The sequence below is a fragment of the Oscarella lobularis genome, chromosome 2, assembly GCF_947507565.1.
Source record: "Oscarella lobularis chromosome 2, ooOscLobu1.1, whole genome shotgun sequence".
Classification (NCBI taxonomy): Eukaryota; Metazoa; Porifera; class Homoscleromorpha; order Homosclerophorida; family Oscarellidae; genus Oscarella; species Oscarella lobularis.
Genome location: NC_089176.1, coordinates 2,380,794 through 2,403,094, shown reverse-complemented (window position 1 = coordinate 2,403,094; position 22,301 = coordinate 2,380,794). Strand labels below are relative to the sequence as shown.

The following is a 22,301-nucleotide window of genomic DNA, read 5'->3' as shown; positions in this document are numbered from 1 at the left end:
AAAATGACGATGGCCTGTACATGCATTCAAGACGAAAGGAAGGCTGAATGCTTTTCAAAGCACTTAACGGCATCTTTCCTGAAAATGTCATATTTTCTTCATACACTTGACGTGCTACAGTTTCATTCTCCTCAAAGGCAAAATGCAGATCTTTCAGTTGCTTCTGTTCAAAAGAGGGCAAATGCTTGTACAGCTGTACCTTTTGAAAGGCTCGTAATTTGCTAGGATAGCCAACAAGAGCAACGCCTCCGAATAAAGCAACGAAGACGCTAGTTAGTAAAGTGTCTTGCCTAAGGCGGACCAACATCTTACAGTTATCTGCTTGCAAAAACTGCTTTACAGCAGAATCTGCAAAAGCAGGAGTAACGAGCAGCTCACAGGAATTCATTCTTGACAAGCGCAACCTATCCTCGCACTGCATAACGTCCTTCTTGCAACGAACACTGTCTTTCAAAAGATCAAGACGACTTTCTGCCATTTTCTGCCCTTCTTCTGTTCGTCTAAATACTAACTCTAGATCTTGTAGCATAGTTTCGATCGCTTGTCTTTGATTCTCTTTTTCGCATTGTCTTAGCTGCTTCGTAACGTCAAAAAGCCCTAGTCGTTCACTGTCGTCTAATAAGGTGCAGTTCTCTTGTAACGTTAGAGCAAAGCATTGGTCAATTCGCTTCTTAAAGTCGCCAAATTCTGTCAACTGAGACCAACAATTTGGCCTATCGTGGGTGCAACATATTGTGACAAAATATGCGTTCCACGTATCAAAAATTTGAGATATTAGATTAGCAGGCTTAGATGAGAGCAACATTTCAAACCTCCGAAGTTTATTGATGAAAGACAGACGTCGTATTGCCAGCGGAAACACGAACCTCAACTTTTGAAAAAGCTTGAGAATAGCTTGTCTAACAAATCTATTACTATTAGGAGACTCCTTATCGTCGTCAAGAAGAGCTCCGAAGTTTTCCGTCAGCGCCAATCTTTCTCTTACTGAACTCTCTTCAAGTTCTAATAACAGAAGAGGTGGAGGACTAAAGCAGCCAAACAGAGAGGCCAGAGTAACAGAAATCTCACGTGGATCTTCCTTGCACAGTAACGACATATAAAGAAAATTGTAAAGGTGAGAGGCTGCAGTCACGGCCGCAAAAACAATGCACTTCATCCACCAGAAGGAAAGAAGAGTGTTAATAGTAAAATCGTCTTCATAATTCTCTAGGAAGAAGTAAGGCCATTCAAAATCTTTCAGCAGACTTTGTAAGTTTTTCCTAGTACGTTCAATCTCCTTGAGGGTCTTCCGCTCACTGTTGTGAGCTATGCTGTAGTTCAGCCTTTCCTCGCCAAATTCCCCACCAATGAACACTCCTGGATGAAGGTAAACTTGCAGTAGAGTGTCTTGGCGGGGAGAAGATGCGCGACGAAGTGTTCCGTGAATGGGCCATTTAAAATCAGAGTGATCCTTATATAAATTAACAGAAAGTTCTTTACGAGAACCATTATCAAGTAGTTCAAGGCGTTCCAACAGCACAGCTGCCGTACAACTGTCCTGACACGAACCAGCCCTGACGATGGATTTAAGGACAGATGCAAGCACTTCTCTAAGACTGCTAATATTTGTCGTTTGCTTCAAAGCACACAGAAGCTGTCTGCAGACGAAGCCCGACGGTCTAGAGGCATTTTTTGCATAAAACGTTACCAATTGCCTCTGCAACTTTTCAACCGTTTTTTCGCCCAGGCATTCATCTTCAAATTCATTCAAAGAGTGGACAACAAGTAAAGTCGTTCGCGGCAATACGTCTTCCTCCGTGGAACACTCAATAAGCCTAGATATGAGAGAATTGAAGTGGTTTGGGTGCCAGTGAATGCTGGCGTAGCCCAAACCAAGCGCAATAGGCTCTTTCCATCTCGGATCAAAGCTAAGGTTTTGAATTGCCTTTAGAGTCTTTTCAGGCTCCTCAATCCTTACCAGTTCTCTGCCAGCAAGGAATTCTTCAAAAGACAAATGAATGAAACCGTAACACTCATTAGCTTTTTCTGCAAGAAGACCAACGCTCTCGTGCAGCCTTTGAAAAAGAACAGAGGCGACTTCTTCATAATTTTTTTCTGTCTCGCCCGCAGCTCTCACTGCGTCGCAATAATATAATTTCAAATGCTTCAGCAACTTTTCCTTTGAAAGGTAGCCAGTGCGACTTTCTCCGTGAAAATAGTAACCGATCCGAATAAGTGATTCCATTAGCGCACTCTCATTTATAATACAGTTACCAGTTTCGCGGTTGGATTTGGTCTCTCGCCACTTGTCTGCCATAAAGTTTATAGCAGCGTCATAGACTCGCGTTCTCTTTCGCGGCAGGTTCTTTGATTTTTTGTAAATAACGGCCAAGACGGTCAGAAGAAGAGGGTTCGAGGCCAACTGATACAGTGTCGGATGCGTGGAAGAAAAGAGAGCTTGTTGCAAACCTGCAGATGCCTCTTTTGCCCGTCGCAATCCTTCTTCCTTGTCTAGGCTGCCAGGTACGTGATCAAACGATGCCAGCATCCAGCTGTCACAGAAATGTGAAACAGCGATTCTGTTCATCTTCTGAACTACTCCACGAGCAACGCCAGCTTTTTGTATTGAAGAAGCGCGATAGCCTGCTATGCGGCTAGTAACAACAATCTGATTACGCGTAGACGGCTTTTGTGATTGGTTCGTGTTGCCATCAGACAAAACGTGATTGGTCATGAAGTCTTCCACCGCTTGCAGCACTGCCTGACGAGACGTTGTTACTTCATCAAGTCCGTCAAGAACGACAACTACACGATTGCTCTCCAACTCTACTCTAATTATTTTATTGAGATCCGGTCCAAAGACGACGAGATTGTCCTTTTCAACGTTGCCATGATGCCTACTGCCCAAAAAATCTGCAAGCTCGTGATTAGATCTAGGCTGCTTTTTGCTTTGCTCTGACAAATACTGAGCAAAATCAGCTACGCGGACGAATACCGGAAGACGAATTGGACCTAAGTCAAAAGTTTCTTTAGAGATGCTTAGTTCAGTGTTAACTTCGCTCCAAGGCACTTCAACGGACGTACTCTTGGGATTGGCCGCTCAACTTTCCAAAAAAGGCTCTGGCTAATTTCAGAGTCAGCCATCGTACCATGGTTGTCTTCCCACTGCCAGGGTCTCCTAGAATAACTAACGCAGGATTGTCTCTAAAGACGACGCCAAAGGGAATATTTGTTTGAGAATCTTCTTCTTCGTCAACTTCTTGGTCAAGCAGTGAATTAGCGCTAAGAGGCAATTCGCCGAGATACTTTTGCGACAGTGAGAGCTGTTCTTCCGCAGAAAGTTGGTCCCACTCTTTGTTCTGTAGCTTTATACCAGCACTTGCGTAATATTTTTTCATCTCAGTGTCCACCTGCTGATTAGAGTGACGGATTTGGTATTCTGTGCACTCTGAGTCTATTTTAAGCGATACATAGACTTTTTCCAATCTAAGCAGTTGCCTATCTCCTCCTGCCTTCGTTCCAAGTACGTTGACGAAGGTGTTTTCTTCAATAAGATGGCTCAAATAGGCACAAAGCAATCTATGCCTATAACTACTGTCGGCTTCTCTGCAAGGAATAGATGATGGCTGAACTACCAAGACATGAGCTAGATTATTTTCCGCCAAAATCCTTCGTAGTTTATCAACGGTGGCGTCTTCTTCTTTTTCTTCCCACGCTGTGATAATCGCAGCAGCCTGTTCTCCAGCTTGTGAACGAAAATCTTCCTTGAAAGTTAATACGGCATGGTGCGAAATACCAAGAGCATTCGCCAGATCATCAACTTGGTAGCAAAATTCAGCATTAACCGCTGCAATACCTTTCAGCTGCTGAAGACTTCTCGTTCTGTCGTCATCAACTGAAGCATTGCCTTCCTCCTCTCTCTTTGGTACATGAACGTCGCTCTCTTCATCAATTCCTGAAAGAAATAGATCAGCTTCGTATAGACGTTAGGTCCGTCTCACCTCCAACAGCTTCACTACATCGAGCAACGACTGCTGCTTCTCTAAGGTCGGCGTATGACGCACTAGGACCACGCGAGTCTCTCCATTTCGAAAGAAACTCAAACGTTTGCCTTTTCGTGTCATCGGAGCAGTTGTGCTTTATTGTTTGAATGTCGCGCTCTGATACGTTAAGCAGCCGCGCAATAGAAGCCCGCCTTTGAGGTGGAATGAACTTTGACACTTTTCTCAAAACTCGATCCGATTCCGTCATCCTACGAACAGTACTACTGTTGCTTGTACGTGATAAAGCGTGGGCGGGTCCGAGGTCTCAAGAGCGGTACTACTACAGTACCGTTCGGAGTTGCCAATAGCAGAATTTAGTTTTAGCAATTGTGCTAGCACCACAAAACCAAAATTCCCGGGAATAAGAGTTGTGGCCTTCGCGTATTCCCTTTCCGGATGCGCCGCACTAACAGTAGGTACTTACATTTTGACCTTTGCAGTGAAGATTTTGACACCCAGCAGGCTCTTTTCGGTGAGATCGCTGACAGACCAGGAAGTTTCGATTTAGCTAGCGCACGTACAGCAGCGTCACCGCCCCGCTCAACTCCCCTCCCCGCTCATACCACGGACCCTATCTCTAGGGTCCGTGCTCATACCGAACTAAGATGGGAAGATGCAGAGAAAAGACGGCTACTACCGGTACTTCTTCAACCGAGCTTGAGAATGCCAGGAAAAGACGTGTGTAAGTGCAAGCTAGATGCCTACTGACAGAAGAAAGCTACGTAGACAAACCGTGACCGAGCTAGCCGCAGTAGTTGTAACCGTGAATCAGCCCTGATGACCTTCTTGAATCGTCGCGACAGTCAATTTAGCCTCCACATTGAGTCATACAAAAAAGCGATCAACGTGCAAAAATGAAAAGATCAATTGTCCTACCAAATTACCACTCACTGACAATTTTATAAATTTCTCTGGCCAATGGACGATCTGATGGTCGAGATGACCAGCACTGCTCCATCAGTTCTCTCCACGAGTCAAAAGCGTTTGGCTGAGCTACTGCAAAGTCTCCTGTAGGCTCACTAAAGCCTTTCGGTGGAGACTGGTCATTGTTCGTGTAACACCTCTCGCCCTGCCACAGCTCCCACATTATGATACCAATGCTGAAGACGTCAGCTGGAAAACCATAAGGCTCTTCTCTTTGAACTTCTGGCGCCATATAGTACTCAGTGCCGCCGTAAGAGCCTGTAATTCTCTCAACGTCTTTTGTAAGACCAAAATCGGCTATTTTGACTTTCTTATCCGTTGTAAGCTACAGGAACAGAATCAATAAAAACATAAAATTTTCTCGGACTATTTACCAAGATGTTCTCCGGTTTCAGATCCCTGTGCACTAAAGCTTCATCGTGCAAAAATGCGACGCCAGAAACGATTTCCGCAATCAGACGTACGCAAACAGTGTACCCGGTCGACGTTCGACCCGGCGATGACGCACCGGTTTTCATCGCGTAAATTTCGCGTGCGAGAGTGCCTCCGCTACACCACTCGAAAGCCAGCCCAATTTGACGCGAAGCAGGAGAGTCGCCTAGGCTGACGAGTCCGTAAAATTTTACGAGACGCGAATTCTTCTTCCTCTCAAGCTTCTACAACACAAAAGGCTCGTTGAATTTCTGCTACGTATATACTCCTCTTATTTACCTGCAGCAATTCCACTCGCGTACCATGCTCGCGGACGTGCTACTACCGATTGGCTCGTTAAAAATTTTCAGTGCAGCTTTCATTTTAATTGGCTTCAGTTCAACCTTGCGAACACGGCTAAACTGACCTCTTGCAATCGATGTGCAATCGTCCTGGTAGATGACGTCTTTGTCCGTGTACTTCTCCACGTCTTCCGTTTTATAGCCTTGTGTTTGGTCCCGCGCGCGCTACGCACTGTCCCAAACATCGCAACCGAACAAGAATTTTTTGCAAGATGCTTTCACACCCAGTTGCCAATGTTGGAGTGCTTCTCACATCGCTTTCTTCCATTCTTGCCACTCCTCGGCCTGCTGTAAGGCAGAATTTGCTTGGCACCAACAGAAGACACTCATTACCTCTTTCTTGTCTATGCAGTCGTCTCCAGTGTGCGCCGACGTGACATGCGAAGGTCCTCGAGGTCTTCGAGGACCGATCGGCTTTCCAGGAGTACCAGGTCTGCACGGGTCACCAGGACAAACGGGTTTGCCAGGCTTGGCAGGAGCTCCCGGACCGCGAGGTGATCCAGGGCAGCAAGGACAGCGTGGTCCTCACGGACCAGAAGGACCGCGAGGCCCATTAGGACCGCGAGGCCCACACGGAGAGCGAGTGAGAATCCACTAAAAGATGTTTATCATCGTTGACTTCTTCTATGTAAGGGCCCAAAAGGAGCTCCTGGACCTCCAGGAGAAAATGGACGCGGAACGCAGGTATGTTCAGATGTTCTCGTATGTAATCTATTTCATGCTTGCCATCACAGGGACCACCGGGTAAAGCAGGCCCTACAGGACCTCAAGGACCCCAAGGAAATCAAGGACAAAAAGTGAGTAGAAGATTCTGCTCACTACGTTAAGAATTTTCTAAACGATTAACATTATAGGGCAGCCGGGGAATAGTGGGACCAACCGGTCCAAAAGGAGACATTGGACTAATTGGTCCGCAAGGTCCTAAAGGAGCCCGTGGGGAAAAGGGGCTGAAAGGTGACCAAGGACCTCAAGGGTTTCAAGGACCTCAAGGATTGCAAGGCTCTCACGGAAATCAAGGACTTAAAGGCGTTCAAGGATCTCAAGGAATTCAAGGAATTCAAGGTCCCCGAGGAGTTCAAGGACTCAAAGGAGCTCAAGGGATTCAAGGAGTCCAGGGGCTTCAAGGAGTTCCGGGCTTACCTGGGTCCCAACAACATATGATTGATTATTTGGATTTTGTAATTCCATTGAATTGCTCCTGCAGCTGCATTCTTCAAAAATTTCCTTCAGCTAAAAGTGGTGTTTATTTTGTCAAAGGAATCACAAGAAAACCTGTCTCTGTTTATTGTGATATGGAAACGGATGGAGGAGGGTGGACGGTCTTTCAAAGACGCAAAGATGGATCAGTAGATTTCTATCGCGGATGGGATGACTATGCAAATGGTTTTGGTGATCTTTCTCTCCTCGGTGAATTTTGGCTCGGACTGGAGAACATTCACACGATAATGAAAGTCTATGAAGGACATGAACTTAGAATCGACTTAAAGAACTGGAAAAATGAGTCTGCTCATGCTACTTACAGCGAATTCTTCGTAGGTGATGCACGCAGCAACTATACGTTGCAAGTTGGCGGATACTCGGGAACAGCTGGAAATTCCTTTGAATCCAGCAATAAAAGGCAATTTTCCACAAAGGGTCATGATAATGATCGCCGGTCTAACGACTGCGCCAAACAACATCATGGCGCTTGGTGGTACGGTAGTAAGGACGGCCGTATTTGTTTCAACGCCAACCTAAATGGAAAGTATTTCAAATCCGGTATTACAGGTGATCAATCTGCTATTGCGTGGAGACACTGGAAAGGTTTTGAAGCACTTCAATTTTCGGAGATGAAATTTCGATCCTATCCCATAAATCTTTTCAACGAAGTGCCTTTGGATTCTCAATCAGCTAGCCTTGCTGGTGAGTAACCTAAATATACTTAATATCACAATATAGCCAAGAAAACACCTTTTAGAGTATTTGCTAACACCGAATTGTTTGTGCTCGTGTTTGCTTGAAAATGACGCAAACGCAAAGAGCGGCACATATTCTGTATTGGGATTTCGTTCATCAATAATCAAGATTTACTGTGATATGGATACCGACGGAGGCGGGTGGACGGTTTTCCAAAGAAGAGAAGATGGCTCTGTCGACTTCTATCGCAAGTGGAGAGATTATAAAACCGGGTTCGGAAATATGAATGGCGAGTTTTGGCTTGGATTAGATAAATTGAGCTGGATGCTTGGCCTTAGCAGAACTGGCAATCAACTTAGAATTGAGTTGGGAGACGGAATTGCAAACAAAGCCTACGCAAAATACAATACTTTTATGGTAGGAAACGAAAGTACCAAGTACAGACTTAACGTGGCTGGATACAGTGGAACGGCGGGAGACTCGCTGTTCAGTTTTCACAATGGACGCATGTTCTCCGCAAAAGATCAAGACAATGATGCCAACTCATTGAACAGCTGTGCAACAAGGTTTACAGGTGCATGGTGGTACAGCTATTGTCATCAGTCAAATTTGAACGGTAACTATTCTGCAACTGACTATCGTGGCCTCCGCTGGAAAACATGGAATAATGACCAAAATGCAAAAATGACCGAAATGAAATTTCGAGCAAATTGGTAGAAACTCCTTACACTGCAAATAAATTCAGTTCTGCTTTTAGTGCACAGTAAGCTCACTTGCGCGTTGACAGATCGTGAAATCAATGTAGCTTTACACCCAGTGATCTACCTGGCTGCCAGGCCTAGCTGGCAGCACAGTGAGCACACTGAAGACAGAAGTGCATGGCTTAGTCATGATCTCTCGGTGTCATCACGCCATTTTTAGAAGGAAAATGACCAATATCGCGTGGTCAACCCTTTACTAGTAGAAGAAGCTGTCGACGTAGGTCAAACGCTGCCACAGTGATGTACAGGACGACGTCTCTTTGTCGCTGAAGTTGGAAGCGTGGACAAGTCATGAGCTGCCGCCTGCATGATGACCTTCGTCAGTTCAACTTGGCCTACACAAGTCAAAAGACGCTGCTAGACGGACGCTCTCCCGTTTTCTGCAAGGGTTGATATAAATAAACAGAAAAAGCGACTAATTATCAACGTGCCTGCAAAAACCTGATAAAATGAAAAGATCAATTGTCTTACCAAATTACCACTCACTGACAATTTTATAAATTTCTCTGGCCAATGGACGATCTGATGGTTGAGATGACCAGCACCGCTCCATCAGTTCTCTCCACGAGTCAAAAGCGTTTGGCTGAGCTACTGCAAAGTCTCCTGTAGGCTCACTAAAGCCTTTTGGTGGAGACTGGTCATTGTTCGTGTAACATCTCTCGCCCTGCCACAGCTCCCACATTATGATACCAATGCTGAAGACGTCAGCTGGAAAACCATAAGGCTCTTCTCTTTGAACTTCTGGCGCCATATAGTACTCAGTACCGCCGTAAGAGCCTGTAATTCTCTCAACGTCTTTTGTAAGACCAAAATCGGCTATTTTGACTTTCTTATCCGTTGTAAGCTACAGGAACAGAATCAATAAAACATAAAATTTCTCGGACTATTTACCAAGATATTCTCCGGTTTCAGATCCCTGTGCACTAAAGCTTCATCGTGCAAAAATGCGACGCCAGAAACGATTTCCGCAATCAGCCGTACGCAAACAGTGTACCCAGTCGACGTTCGACCCGGCGATGACGCACCGGTTTTCATCGCGTAAATTTCGCGTGCGAGAGTGCCTCCGCTACACCACTCGAAAGCCAGCCCAATTTGACGAGAAGCAGGAGAGTCGCCTAGACTGACGAGTCCGTAAAATTCTACGAGATGTGAATTCTTCTTCCTCTCAAGCTTTCTACAACACAAAAAGTCTCGTTGAATTTCTGCTACGTACTCCTCTTATTTACCTGCAGCAATTCCACTCGCGTACCATGCTCGTCGACGTGCTACTACCGATTGGCTCGTTAAAAATTTTCAGTGCAGCTTTCATTTTAATTGGCTTCAGTTCAACCTTGCGAACTCGGCTAAACTGACCTCTTGCAATCGATGTGCAATCGTCCAGGTAGATGACGTCTTTGTCCGTGTAGTCCTCGACGCCGAGCTCCAGCAAATAGGAAGATGCGCGAGATATCAGCTTCTTGCAATTGGACTGCACGTCTTTGTACTTCTCCAAGTCTTCCGTTTTATAACTTTTCTGCCACGAGGACAGCTCATTGTTGAGGTCGTCGATCAGCGTCGTGGCTCTTCGTAGATGATTCGCTGCGAGGCTCTTTTGGGCGATCGTTCGTACAACTGTCGGCCGTAACTTCGTCTTGACGGCTTCACGATATTCGCTTTCCAGAGATTTGCGAATTTTCTTCCGGCGAACGAGTTTAGTGATGCCGGAAAAGAAAGACGAAGAACGGCTTTTTGCTATGCCGGCTTCAAAGCCAGATGCACTTTTTTGAAAAGCGCTTTTTTCGAGATCAGTTTCTTCCAAAGGTATAGGAAGAACGTTAGGAAACACACTCGACGCAAAGCACACGAGTGCCGTCATTTCCGCACTGGTCATGGGTCCAAGGTGAAACTCGATTGCCTCTTTGAGTTCTTTGACCGATGAGTGATTAGTTACCGTTCTCTCCAATCGAAGATCAATGAACGTTTTTAGGTCGCCTTCATCAAGTAGAGCTTGAGCTTCGGTCGACTTGCCCAACTTCAAAGCCTCTTTAACGTTCTTATCTTCCAGCAAAGTCGCGCGCAATTCTTTGACGGCACCATCGATACGATCGTCGAGTTGCGTGCGCAAACGAGCTATTTTACCACCGGTGACTGATGACCTAAATTTTTCCAACTCGGCAACTTTTCTCTCTAAATCTTCCTTCCTTTCTTTATCGGACAGTCGCGATCGACGCACTGTTGCGTCTATAATCTGTTCCGTATTCTCGAGTAATTCCATTGGCTTTCTGCAAAAAAAACGGAAACAATAGTTGAGAGAAAAGTCTTGACAATTAAATGCATTGTACGGTCTACCTAAGAGCTTTCATTATTTTCTGCTTTGTTCCGTTGACGACAGTCTTGCTTATTGCGTCACGCAGCCGTTCCATGTCGCTTGTCACCGCGCCGAGCTGATGGGCTATACCCGCTATGTGGGAATTCATTTTTATTACCTGACTGGGCTCGAAGTCTTTCCATCGTTGCTTCAACTCGCCGTATAGTCGTTTAAAATATTTTTCTTCTTCTTCCACCCGCTTCGAACCGGACGAAAACTTATCAAGAAACCGATCCCACTTGTTGACAACGAAAAGAATGGAAGGCTGGCTATTTCTCTTCCTTGCCATGGCCACAAGCAAACCTCCCACCTAAAATCTCAGTATATGAAAGCGCCAGCGACTTGGGATTTTCTTTTATACTTGAGCTCCAACTTCTGCTGCGTCCTCTGCGTTGATAACGTAAATAAGGTGACAGGGCGTGTTTGCTTGACACTCTTCGGTTATTTTCCGCGAGGCAGGAGATAATTCGTCGGCCTCAGAAACACCCGGACTATCAATTATCGTAAGTTTCTAAAAACAATCAATCCTTGCATACCTTATACATGTATATCTATCTCTTGTCTGTTGCTTGCTTACCTTTAGGAAGTCCAAAGGCAAGAAGACCTCCACTTTATAGCAGACAGGCTGACTGGAATCTGACGCCGCTCTATTACAGCTGACATACGAAGCAAACGTCTTGCAGTCTTCCTCTTTCTCTAACGAAAGTTTCAGCTTTTCTCTTTCATCAAACGTGTCAGTGTCAGAGGGAGATGCGAGATAGATGACGGCCTCTTTGGCCGGTCCCCACTTGATTTCACACAAAACGGACGTTGTAGCGTTGTGACCAGTTGGAAGTAAATCGATTCGAAGAAGACCATTGATAAGTGTACTCTTACCAGAAGCAGTGGTTCCTAAAACAAAAAAAACAATGTCATGAAAAAAAGCAATGACAATTGGAGAGCAAGCTCTCAAGCAAAGAAGGATATCTAGATCCTTCCAAAACTATTTTAGCGTACAAAAAAGCAAACGCGCAGCAAATCTAGTTGGCGCCTTCGTGCTTACCTGCAACCAGCAACACGAGCCTTTCAAGCGACCCAGCCTCTTGAAAATTGTCCATCTGCTTAGTGACGTCACGTCCGAGTTCGTTCAAACATCTGCGCGATTCTTCGCTGTCGAAAAAGTCTTTGATTGCGGCAAGGTTGCGTCTCAGATCCTCCCATTTGGCCTCGAACGGCGCTGTCGTCTCCACGACTTGCGTCAATACCTTGGGGGAGGGAGAGCATGACAAATGATAGTAAGCACGTTGTCACAGCCCCATCATGAGGACGCTCTTACGGGTGGGCTCGTTTGTCGTATTCCCTTATCTCTGTAAATCTCGAGAAGCCTTTCAACGCACTGCGATCTCGTGGAAACATCGTCGCTTTCCTCGTCGAGACGCGCGAGTAAGGCGATCGCTTTGTGGAGGGGCATGAGAACGATATTTTCGATCGGAGGAAGATCGTTTGACTGCATTTCGCCCGTAAGTCAAAGGCTGTAGCGCGCGCATATGCATGTTCCCACGTGCGCCCATCGAGGGAAACGGCTGACGATAAAAGCAACGTTGAACAGAAATTTACCGGGAGGGGAGAGGGGAGTAGTCTAACATAAAAAAGTCATTTCGGAGAAATTATTGCAAAGTAAGCAGGCAGCTACTTTGGCATTTTCTCCACGATGGCACGGGCCTCTTTCGCAGTGGGCCTACTTGAAGAATTCGAATCCCAACACTTGGTCATCAACTGCGACCAATCAACGGCAGCATCATCCGGATTTGGACCTTGGCCCCTGTACTCCGCCGCAGCAAAGCCAGGAGGTCGGAAATTCTCACTCAGCACTTTCATAGCGAAACGAGCCGGGTGACCCAGAGTGGAGTCGCCAGAATTGACGTAGGCTCGTTCGCCGTGCCAGAGCTCCCACATGATGATGCCGACGCTGAAGATGTCCGCTGGCGTTCCGTAGGCATTCTTCGTCATCACTTCAGGTGCCATGTAGAGAACTGTGCCACACTGGGTTCCTGTGATCTCCTCGAGATCTTTGGCAAGACCCAGGTCGGCTATTCGAACTTCCTTGGCAGTTGTGAGCTAAGAAAAACAATCAATAAAAATTTTCTTTTATTGTCAAGTTTGTCTCACCAATATATTTTCTGGCTTGATATCTCTGTGCACCAATTTCTCGCTGTGCAGAAACATAACGCCGGAAAAGATCTGAAATAGAATTCGTCTCGCAGATAGATATCCGCCTGCTTTCCGGCCGGGCACAAACAGACTGTTCGGTTCAAACATTTCGTCAGCCAAATTGCCACCGTTGCACCACTCAAACGCAAGAGCGAGCTTCAGAGGCGACTGCTGAACTCGAACGAGACCGTAGAATTCCACTACGTAGCTATCCTTCCCAGTCAAATTCCTAGGTACAGAGAGAGAAAGTCAGATAACAGCACATTTCTTGCATGCATCTACCTGCTGATGACGAGCTCTCGAAGGAACTCCTCTGCATTTCCCTCATCGATAGAATCCTTGAGAACCTTCAAAGCGACTTCCTTCTTTCTCGCCAACCCGATCTTGAATACCTCGCCAAACACGCCCGAGTCGACGGGAATGCGCGGGGTGGGCCACACGATGTCGGTCTCGACGTAATCCTCGATGCCGAGCTCGAGCATGAACGTCGACGCGAGCCCAATCGTTTTCTTGCACAGCGACAAGAGATCCTTGTACTTGGGCAAATCCTGCTGTCGTCGTTGAGCGCGTGCCGTCAGCTCGGCATCGACTTCCTTCACTATGCGCTCAAAGTCATCGTAGACGATTCGCGCCGTCAAGCTTCTCGTCAAGACAGCGGTCTTGACGCTCTCGCGCAGCTGGCTCTTCGACGCGACGCAAACGTCTTTGAGGGCTTCTTTGTACGCCGTCTCGACGACTTTGCGGAAGTTGCGATCCCGAATGAGTTTTATGAGCTTGACGATGCCGTAGATGGGCGCGGCGATGGGCGCAACGGCGAGCATAAGAGGAGCGGCGACGATCATTCCGACGACCTGAGCGGCGCTGTAGCCCGACGTCGCGTCGTTTGGCAGTGCGTCGTCGTCTTTCGTCGGCGAAAGCGACGGTTTCGCCGTGAATATCTCCGAGCGAAAAGAGACGAGACGCTGAATCTCTTCTTCCACTTGGGGGCCCAGTTGTTCGCCGATTTCGTGTCTCACTTTGCTGATTCTGGCGTCTTGGCATATCGTTTTGGCGAGGCGGTTACTGACGAGTTCCTTCACTTCGCGTTCGTCGAAGAGACTCTTCGTCTTCGTGTCGCTGCTCATCGTGTCCCAATCCAGCGCTTTGTGTATCGTTTCGTTTGCCTGGAGATGCCTGGCTACGTCGTCGGTCAGAGCGTCGATTCTGTCGTCGATTTGACGTCGCAGTTGGGCCATTTTGCCGGTGGCAAGCGACTCTTGAAAGTTGGCTAAACGCTTGGCATTTTCGTCTCGTTTGCGCGTTCTCTGGTCTTCAGGCAGCTTGAATTCGCGCAGAGTTCCTTCAATCGATTGCTCGATGTAGTCCAAGAGATCAATGGGCTTCCTATACGGACAGAAACATTGAACTGGAATTCTCCGTAAACTGATGCCTTCACTTACTTTAAAGCTCTCAATATCATATTATTCATTCCTCTCGGCAGAACTTTTGATATGCCTTCGCAGAGATTTTTCATGTCGTCGGTCAGCACGCCGAGTTCCTGAGCCAATCCAGCCAACTTGGAATTCATCTTGATCACCTGATAGGACTTGAATCCTCTCCAGCGTCGTCCCAGTTCGTAGTAGAGCCTATCCAGGTACTCCTTCGACGCCTTTTCCCTGGAGTTTTTGCCCCGGTACTGCTCGAGAAATTTATCCCATTTGTTGAGCACGAACAAGGCCGAGTCAGCTGGAGGAGAAGTCTTCGTTCCTCGAGCCATAGCAGCCAAAAGACCGCCGACCTCAAAAGAATAAAAAAGTGCATTCGTGGCTGATGAAAAAGCGAGCGTCTCTTTACTTGAGCGCCGACTTCTGCCGACTGAGTTGCATCGATGACGTACATGAAACCGCATGCCGTATCTCGTTGACATCGTTCTGTGATTTGACGCGAAGCGGGCGACAAGTCGTCGTTCTCCGTCACTCCAGGACTATCGATCAAAGTGAACGCCTGCAAAAGAATTTCACCTTCAACGTCCTCTAGAGAATCATTTTATCAAACCTGCAAGAACTTTGACGGCCAATACACTTCCGCTCGATTGCACGACGTCGCTTTCGTTCCAGTCAACTCCCCTCGTTCCGGATTAACGAGAGCAACGAACTCCTCTCGCTCTCGTTCGCTTTCGATGTTGAGCAACTGCTCGCTGTGCGTGACGGTGACGTCGCCCGCCTCGCCGTGACGCGTTTCCAGATGCATGACGGCTTTCATCTCGACGCCCTGCTTGATTTCGCACAGAGTCGACGTCGTTGCGTTGTGCGACGTCGGAAGCACGGACCGTCCAAGGAGAGCATTGACAAGGGTACTCTTGCCGGAGGACGTAGGTCCTAGAAGGAAAAGATTACGTCATAAGTTATATGTATTTTTTCTTCTTACCTGCCACTAGCACCATTGGTTTTCCTCTTGTGCACGATTCTTTTGCCGCTTGGAAGTCAGCGTCGCTCATCCATGCTCTTGTCTCCAAAATTCCCAGATCTCGTAGAAGAGGATGTATTCTGTCGCTGTTGACGAAATTTCGAATTGTATCGATGAGATGTTCGAATAGCGTGCGTTTCTTATTGAATAGCTCGACTGAGTGAGCAGCAAACTTGAGCACCTTAGATTAGAAAAGGAAGCCTGTAAGTCTTATCTCATCGGCATGCCGTCGCGTGACGGAGACCCATGGTCACCACACCACGAGACCTGCCCCTCCCTTCCTCTTCTCATCTTACCGGTTGACTTTCTCCTCTTACTCCGTTCTCTTTCAGTATATGAAGTAGTCTTTCTCTGCATTGTAAAACCGTTTCTATGTCTTCCACTTCACAGTTGACCTTAAGCTTTGACAACCAGTCCATTGCTTCCTGTAAGGGCATGTTGACGACTTCCTCGACTGACGGCAGTGCAGTGGCTGCTGTCCTTTTGCTCGATTTCATTGGCTGCGATTCTGTCATTGTCGAGCGAACGCGGGTGTATCACTGTGACAAGTTGTGCCAGTGAAGAAGACTATAAATTGATCGCGTGATCATACGCAAGTCCCTAAAACAGCAAGTGACATAAGATAGGCGCGTGTGAGCAGAAGGAATGAGTCATACAGCGATCCTACCACGCTGAATGGGTCATATCTGGCTCCAATAATTAATTATTGACCAACTATTGTTAGTGAGAGCTACACGTATTTCTACACATTGCCGTTGTTTTGAGACATGATTAATCTTTCCCACTTGTCACGCAAAATTTATTATCTTGTGACCCGGAGAGACGTCACGGTTATGTACGGAGCATTAGGGCTGCTTTTTGTAACCGGAATGACGTCATTATGTACGGAACTGGGTACGGAAGCCATTTAGGCTAAGTAGGCTTAGATACGGAATGACTAGCGTATATAAGTTCTTGTCGCTTTCAAATTGGCCAAACATTCTACGCAATGTTGTCAAGCCAAACGAATCAAGCGATCATTGTTGGAGTGCTGCTTACTCTGCCTTTTGCTTCTTCTGCTGCTGTTGTAAGACAGAGCGTTGCACTTAGTCCCAACAAAAATATTATATACGTCTTTTTCTGTTTATTTATGCAGACGCCTACAGAGCAGACAAAGTGCGCCAATACATGCGAAGGCCCGCGAGGTCCTCGCGGACCAATTGGCTTTCCCGGAGCGCCAGGCCACCATGGGCCTCAAGGTCAAACGGGTTTGCCAGGTTTGGCAGGACCTCCCGGTGTGAGAGGAAAACCGGGGCCACAGGGACCGCCCGGCCCGCATGGACCAGAAGGACTACGAGGCCCATCGGGACCTCGAGGCTCCCCAGTGAGATTTCAATAGAAACTTGCTTTATTGTTCGACTATACTCGTATCTAAGGGTCCAAAAGGATCTCCTGGACCTCCGGGAGAAAAAACGCCGGGAATACAGGTCTGACCGTTAAGATATTCTGATCATATATTTGATGCTTGCCATCACAGGGACCAGCAGGAAAAGCCGGCCCTACAGGACCTCAAGGACCCCAAGGAAATCCAGGACAAAAAGTGTTTAGAAAATTGCGTGTATAGTTTTCTAAATAGCTATCATTTATAGGGTAGCCAGGGAATAGCTGGACCAACCGGTCCAAAAGGAGACGTCGGTTTGACTGGTCCAAAAGGTCAAAAGGGAACCCGCGGAGAAAAGGGACTGCAAGGCATCCGAGGACCTCAAGGGATTCAAGGACACGAAGGAATACAAGGACCTCAAGGAAATCAAGGACTTAAAGGTGCTCAAGGATATCAAGGATCTCAGGGAAGCCAAGGTCCTCGAGGAGTTCAAGGGCCAAGAGGAGTACAAGGACCTCAAGGAATCCCAGGTTTACCTGGACCAAGCGAATCTTTGAACTCTTTAGTCCCCTTCAATTGCTCCTGTAGCTGCATCCTTCAAAAATTTCCTCTGGCAAAAAGTGGTATTTATTTCGTCAATGGAATTGTTAAAGACAAACCTGTATCTGTCTACTGTGACATGGAAACCGACGGAGGAGGATGGACTGTATTTCAGAGACGCAAAGATGGATCAGTAGACTTTTATCGAGGGTGGAATGATTATACAAACGGCTTCGGCGATCCTCGTGGCGAATTTTGGCTTGGACTTGAGAACATTCACCAGATGATGAATTTCGCAGTGCTCGAAGGACAAGAGCTTCGAATTGACCTAAAGAACTGGAGAAATGAGTCTGCCTATGCCACTTACAGCGAATTCTTTGTAGGTGATGCAGGCAGCAAGTATACCCTACGAGTTGGCGGCTACTCGGGAACAGCTGGAAATGCTTTTGAAATCAACAATCGAATGATGTTTACTACAAGAGATCAAGATAATGATCGTCAGTCATACAACTGCGCTGAACGTTACCACGGCGCTTGGTGGTACAGTCGTAGGCACACCAGCGATATTTGCCATAATGCGAATCTGAACGGAAAACATTTCAATTCTGCCACAACAAATCGAATTGGCGTTACTTGGAGACAATGGAAAAATAGCTGGGAATCACTTCAATTCACAGAGATGAAATTTCGATCCTACCCTTATCATCTTTTTAATGAAGTGCCATTGGATTCCCAATCAGCTAGCCTTGCTGGTGAGTGACTTATTTCAAAACTGCCCAAATAACTCTGATTCTATAGAATTTCTTCTGAAACCCGATTGTTTGTGTTCATGTTTACTTAAAAACGACGAAAAAGCAAAGAGCGGTATTTACAAGGTATTTAGATCTGCATTTCGTTCCTCAATAATCAAAGTCTATTGCGACATGGACACTGATGGGGGCGGGTGGACAGTGTTTCAAAGAAGACAAGATGGCTCTGTAGACTTCTATCGCAAGTGGATAGAGTATAAAACCGGATTTGGAAATATGAATAGCGAATTTTGGCTGGGGCTAGATAAACTGAACTGGATGCTAGGACTCAGTAAAACTGGAAATCAGCTTAGAATTGAACTAGGAGACGGGATTGATAACAGGGCCTACGCAACGTACAACGATTTCGCAGTGGGAAACGAAAGTGCTCGGTATGTGCTTAGAGTATCTGAATACAGTGGAACAGCGGGAGACTCGCTTACCTATCAAAGCGGAATGGAGTTCTCCACAAAAGATTTAGACAATGACGGCACCGCCCGTAGGCACAATGCAGCAGATTTATCAGGGGCATGGTGGTACCTTGGCTGGACCCCTCAACACTCGAATCTAAATGGAAACTATTCATCGAACGGTCACCGAGGCCTCGAGTGGAAGACTTGGGAAAAACTTCATGCAAAATTTACTGAAATGAAATTTCGAACAAAGTGAAACTCGCGTTGGTCAACTCTGTATATTGTCTAGACTATCATTATCATAGACGATCCTCACCTAAAGCATATTGTGTGCACATTCCTCTCTCCTGCGATACGAAATCCGCTTCGTGTGGGGAAAGGGTCGCTAGCCTTCGTTTGAATCTCAAGGGACTCTTCCGTTGTTTTTGTTACACGGAAGAAAAACACAGACCGCGTTTCCGTTTTATTATATGCCGCCTTAGACACGGAATCGCTAGCGTATATAAGTTTTCGACGACGCGAACAGTTTCACTAGAGTTCACATGAATCAAGCGATCGTTTTTGGAGTGATACTTGCCTTGGCGTATCCTCGGGCTGATGCCGTAAGTCTACGGTAGTACCGTGAACGTCTAGTCCACAGACCCCACTGACGTTCGGCTCCACAGGAGTCTACAGCCACAGGACCACACCATAAGTGCGCGATCAACACACTGGTTGGCCCAAGAGGGTTTCCAGGACCGATTGGCGTTCCCGGAGTGCCTGGTTTGCATGGGCCGCCTGGACGAATGGGCTTGCCAGGTCTGACCTGGATTGGATGGACGTCCAGGGGCAGCAGGGCAGCCGGGAGCATCAGGGTCACGCGGTCCGCACGGACCAGAAGGACAAAGAGGTTCGAAAGGATCACGTGGTCTTCCAGGAGAGCAAGTGAGACTAATATTTACTGCTCAAAATGTGGTCTACCAACTTTATACTACTAAGGGGCCGAGGGGTTTTCCTGGACCGCCGGGAGAAGTAAAGGCACACAGAGAAAAAGTTCGACTGTGGATAAATAATAATTCCCCGAACACCAGGGCGCGGCTCTAAAATCGGAAAGTGTTTGTCTGTCTGTCTGTCTGTCGGTAACGCTCACGTCACAATCGCTCTTAGGCCAATCACACACACAGATGCCTTTATGACATCACATTCATTGTGATGTCATAATCTCCCGTATTTTGAACACAATTGCTAGCGAAAAGGTGACGTCACAGTAGATAGGAACCCCGGATTGTGTTCAAAACATTTCAGGAACAAGTAGGCATATTATACAGGCTACATTATCGAGGATAAATACTATTAAACATAACGGGCACATAGAAATGAGCTTTATTAGTAACGTTCATAAAGGGAACGCGGTAAAGGAGCACGTTGGGTTTGTCGTGCTGCGAGCTGCGCTCGCAGCACGCAAACCCAACTGCGAGCTAATAATGGGCCTCGTGACACGATCATCCAAAGGGGCAGAGGTTAGGGTGAGGAGAGGTATAGCTCTGTGTCACGCTTACATAAGAGGCCAAATTAATTGTAGGCTTTTGCGGAAAATAAAGCATGCCAACTCACGTGGTTAGGCAGTGCGATGCAAATTATGCAAAAGGACTTTACAAAAATTAGAGTAATAAGAATGTGCTGGGGGTGTTCGGGGATCCCATGATGGCTCACGAAAGGCCATCATTATCTAGTTTTATCTAATCTGCGCTCTCAGGGGTCGCCTGGAAAAGCAGGTCCTCAAGGCCAGAAAGGGGATCAAGGACAAAAAGGGCTTATGGTAACAATTGTTTCTTATTACTTCAAATCTTAATTATTAAGTTTTTGTATCCCAAGGGAGACCGAGGAACAAGAGGCCAGACCGGACTGCAAGGTCTGAAAGGAGAAAAGGGTCCCCAAGGAGTACAAGTATAAAACGTTCAATTTAAAATTTCGCACGAACCTTGACTTTTGTACAGGGTATACTAGGTCCATCTGGTCCTAGAGGCAATCAAGGTATCAAAGGTCAAAAAGGAACCGCAGGCTCAGAGGGAAAGCAGGGGCAAAAAGGAGAGCAGGGAATACAGGGACTCGAAGTACAAAGTAGCGAATTTGTAGTTTATAATAAATAAACAAAATTTATAGGGAACTTTGGGCCCTGTAGGGCCATCTGGCTCAAAGGGTAGTCAAGGAGTAGAAGGACCAACGGGGCCGCAAGGTCAAAAAGGAGAAATGGGTTTGCAAGGATCGAAAGGTTCTCGTGGTCTTCCCGGTCCGCCCGGAGTACTATTAGATGCACAAACAACTGAGACAATTGCGTACTTGAATGATGTACTTCCTTTCAAGTGCCCCTGCAGCTGCATTCTTCAAAATTTTCCTTCAGCTAAAAGTGGTGTTTATGTCGTCAAGGAATCAAAAAGCAAACGCACTTCTGTCTACTGCGACATGGAAACGGATGGAGGAGGATGGACGGTATTTCAGAGGCGCAAAGACGGTTCGGTAGACTTTCATCGCGGATGGAATGATTATGCAAATGGTTTTGGCGATCTCCACGGAGAATTTTGGCTTGGACTGGAAAACATTCACAGTTTGATTAATCTTGAAGTCTACGAAGGACAGGAACTTCGAATTGACCTAACAGACTGGGAAAGCGAGTCCGCCTACGCTACTTACAGTGAATTCTTCGTAGGTGATTCACACAGTAAATACGCTCTACACGCTGGCGGATACTCGGGAACGGCTGGAAATTCTATTCATCCTATCAACCTCGTGAAATTCACCATAAGAGATCAAGATAACGATATCCGGTCGTACAACGGCCCTGGCGGTTGGTGGCACCGTCGCCACTTCTACTACGGCAATCTGAATGGAAAATACTTTAAATCCAAAACAGAGGATCGAACTGGAATTACGTGGAGAAGCTGGAAAAGGAACTGGGAAACACTGCAATTCACAGAAATGAAATTTCGATCGTATACGTATAATCTCTTCAACGAAGTTCTATTAGATTCCCAATCCGCTAGCATTGCTGGTGAGTGGCCTGCTTAGAAGAACAAAAACTATAGCTGTCTCAATCGCTGACTTTAGGGTTACTTCTGAAACCGAATTGTTTGTGTTCATGCTTACTCAAAAATGACGCAAACGCAAAGAGCGGCGTTTATAATGTACTGGGATTTCGTTCTTCATTAATCAAGGTCTATTGCGATATGGAAACTGATGGGGGTGGGTGGACTGTCTTCCAAAGACGACAAGATGGCTCTGTAGATTTTTTTCGCAACTGGAGAGATTATAAAACCGGATTCGGACATATAGATGGCGAATTTTGGCTTGGATTAGATAAATTAAGCTGGATGCTTGACCTCAGCAGAACTGATAATCAACTTAGAATTGAGCTAGAAGATGGAACTGAAAACAGAGCCTATGCAAAGTACAAAAACTTCACAATCGGAAACGCAACTGCTCTGTACAAGCTTACGGTGTCAGGATACAGCGGGACAGCAGGAGACTCACTTGCATATCAAAGTGGAATGTGGTTTTCTACAAAGGATCTAGACAATGACGGCACTAGCCATGGAGACAATGCAAAATTATTGACGGGTGCATGGTGGTACCTTGGCCTTGATGCCCAACATTCAAATCTAAACGGAAAGTACTTATCAAATGATCGTCGTGGCCTTGAGTGGAAAACCTGGAAAGGACGTTATGCAAAATTTACTGAAATGAAATTTAGAGCAGATTAATAATGCATTGGTAATGACTGTATGGCTAATACCTCAGTCTAATAGCGGTTGTTGTCCCTTTATGCACTCGTTTTCGGACTGCCCACGCCAAGTTCTCTTGTGACC

The 22,301-nt window shown here is 46.5% G+C and overlaps 7 protein-coding genes and 1 long non-coding RNA gene across 13 annotated transcripts; 3 read left to right on the top strand and 5 right to left on the bottom strand.

Moving 5' to 3' along the window:
* Nucleotides 1-973: 973 nt before the first annotated feature.
* LOC136200121 (uncharacterized) lies at nt 974-4,525 on the bottom strand. The gene is made up of 3 exons (XM_065990463.1): nt 4,447-4,525; nt 3,981-4,231; nt 974-3,934 (listed from the first exon to the last, which is right to left on the bottom strand). Coding segments are annotated over exons 1-3 (1,137 nt in total). The 5' UTR covers nt 4,449-4,525; the 3' UTR covers nt 974-3,050.
* A 377-nt stretch (nt 4,526-4,902) lies between these two features.
* On the bottom strand, nt 4,903-5,464 carry LOC136199985 (uncharacterized). The gene is made up of 2 exons (XM_065990304.1): nt 5,321-5,464; nt 4,903-5,271 (listed from the first exon to the last, which is right to left on the bottom strand). The coding sequence occupies exons 1-2, from the start codon at nt 5,462-5,464 to the stop codon at nt 4,903-4,905; spliced, it is 513 nt and encodes a 170-aa protein (XP_065846376.1).
* Nucleotides 5,465-5,470: 6 nt separating this feature from the next.
* On the bottom strand, nt 5,471-7,748 carry LOC136200129 (uncharacterized). The gene is made up of 5 exons (XR_010673298.1): nt 7,690-7,748; nt 7,240-7,639; nt 6,860-7,172; nt 5,658-6,313; nt 5,471-5,602 (listed from the first exon to the last, which is right to left on the bottom strand). It is a non-coding gene; the product is annotated as an uncharacterized lncRNA (long non-coding RNA).
* LOC136200112 (uncharacterized) lies at nt 5,901-8,433 on the top strand. The gene is made up of 6 exons (XM_065990453.1): nt 5,901-6,009; nt 6,072-6,302; nt 6,353-6,403; nt 6,454-6,516; nt 6,574-7,621; nt 7,677-8,433. The coding sequence occupies exons 1-6, from the start codon at nt 5,932-5,934 to the stop codon at nt 8,330-8,332; spliced, it is 2,127 nt and encodes a 708-aa protein (XP_065846525.1). The 5' UTR covers nt 5,901-5,931; the 3' UTR covers nt 8,333-8,433.
* Nucleotides 7,744-12,226, bottom strand: LOC136200108 (uncharacterized). 2 transcript variants are annotated; one of them, XM_065990447.1, is made up of 10 exons: nt 12,039-12,226; nt 11,766-11,967; nt 11,301-11,614; nt 11,085-11,234; nt 10,842-11,033; nt 10,705-10,799; nt 9,603-10,637; nt 9,268-9,550; nt 8,061-9,220; nt 7,744-8,007 (listed from the first exon to the last, which is right to left on the bottom strand). In XM_065990447.1, the coding sequence occupies exons 1-9, from the start codon at nt 12,213-12,215 to the stop codon at nt 8,852-8,854; spliced, it is 2,817 nt and encodes a 938-aa protein (XP_065846519.1). In that variant the 5' UTR covers nt 12,216-12,226; the 3' UTR covers nt 7,744-8,007; nt 8,061-8,851. The 2 variants fall into 2 exon arrangements, with proteins under 2 accessions (XP_065846519.1, XP_065846518.1); XM_065990446.1 differs by having other exon boundaries at nt 10,705-11,033.
* Nucleotides 12,227-12,286: 60 nt separating this feature from the next.
* LOC136200106 (uncharacterized) lies at nt 12,287-19,346 on the bottom strand. 5 transcript variants are annotated; one of them, XM_065990442.1, is made up of 15 exons: nt 19,037-19,346; nt 18,776-18,990; nt 18,490-18,613; nt 17,892-18,030; nt 17,785-17,841; nt 17,378-17,731; nt 17,255-17,328; nt 15,655-15,958; nt 15,320-15,539; nt 14,948-15,270; nt 14,747-14,896; nt 14,353-14,690; nt 13,196-14,296; nt 12,872-13,142; nt 12,287-12,820 (listed from the first exon to the last, which is right to left on the bottom strand). In XM_065990442.1, the coding sequence occupies exons 8-15, from the start codon at nt 15,871-15,873 to the stop codon at nt 12,392-12,394; spliced, it is 3,051 nt and encodes a 1,016-aa protein (XP_065846514.1). In that variant the 5' UTR covers nt 15,874-15,958; nt 17,255-17,328; nt 17,378-17,731; nt 17,785-17,841; nt 17,892-18,030; nt 18,490-18,613; nt 18,776-18,990; nt 19,037-19,346; the 3' UTR covers nt 12,287-12,391. The 5 variants fall into 5 exon arrangements, with proteins under 5 accessions (XP_065846514.1, XP_065846517.1, XP_065846515.1 ...); XM_065990445.1 differs by lacking the exons at nt 18,776-18,990; nt 19,037-19,346 and having other exon boundaries at nt 17,378-17,422; nt 17,484-17,731; nt 18,490-18,624; XM_065990443.1 differs by lacking the exons at nt 18,776-18,990; nt 19,037-19,346 and having other exon boundaries at nt 17,378-17,594; nt 17,664-17,731; nt 18,490-18,624.
* LOC136200113 (uncharacterized) lies at nt 16,323-18,787 on the top strand. Its single transcript, XM_065990454.1, has 6 exons — nt 16,323-16,424; nt 16,494-16,721; nt 16,774-16,824; nt 16,875-16,937; nt 16,987-18,010; nt 18,057-18,787. Exons 1-6 carry the CDS (start codon nt 16,347-16,349, stop codon nt 18,713-18,715), a joined length of 2,103 nt encoding a protein of 700 aa, XP_065846526.1. The 5' UTR covers nt 16,323-16,346; the 3' UTR covers nt 18,716-18,787.
* Nucleotides 19,347-19,366: 20 nt separating the features above from the next.
* Nucleotides 19,367-22,282, top strand: LOC136200116 (ficolin-2-like). Its single transcript, XM_065990456.1, has 7 exons — nt 19,367-19,383; nt 19,438-19,491; nt 20,195-20,257; nt 20,314-20,385; nt 20,436-20,552; nt 20,602-21,487; nt 21,544-22,282. The coding sequence occupies exons 3-7, from the start codon at nt 20,255-20,257 to the stop codon at nt 22,194-22,196; spliced, it is 1,731 nt and encodes a 576-aa protein (XP_065846528.1). The 5' UTR covers nt 19,367-19,383; nt 19,438-19,491; nt 20,195-20,254; the 3' UTR covers nt 22,197-22,282.
* Nucleotides 22,283-22,301: the final 19 nt, after the last annotated feature.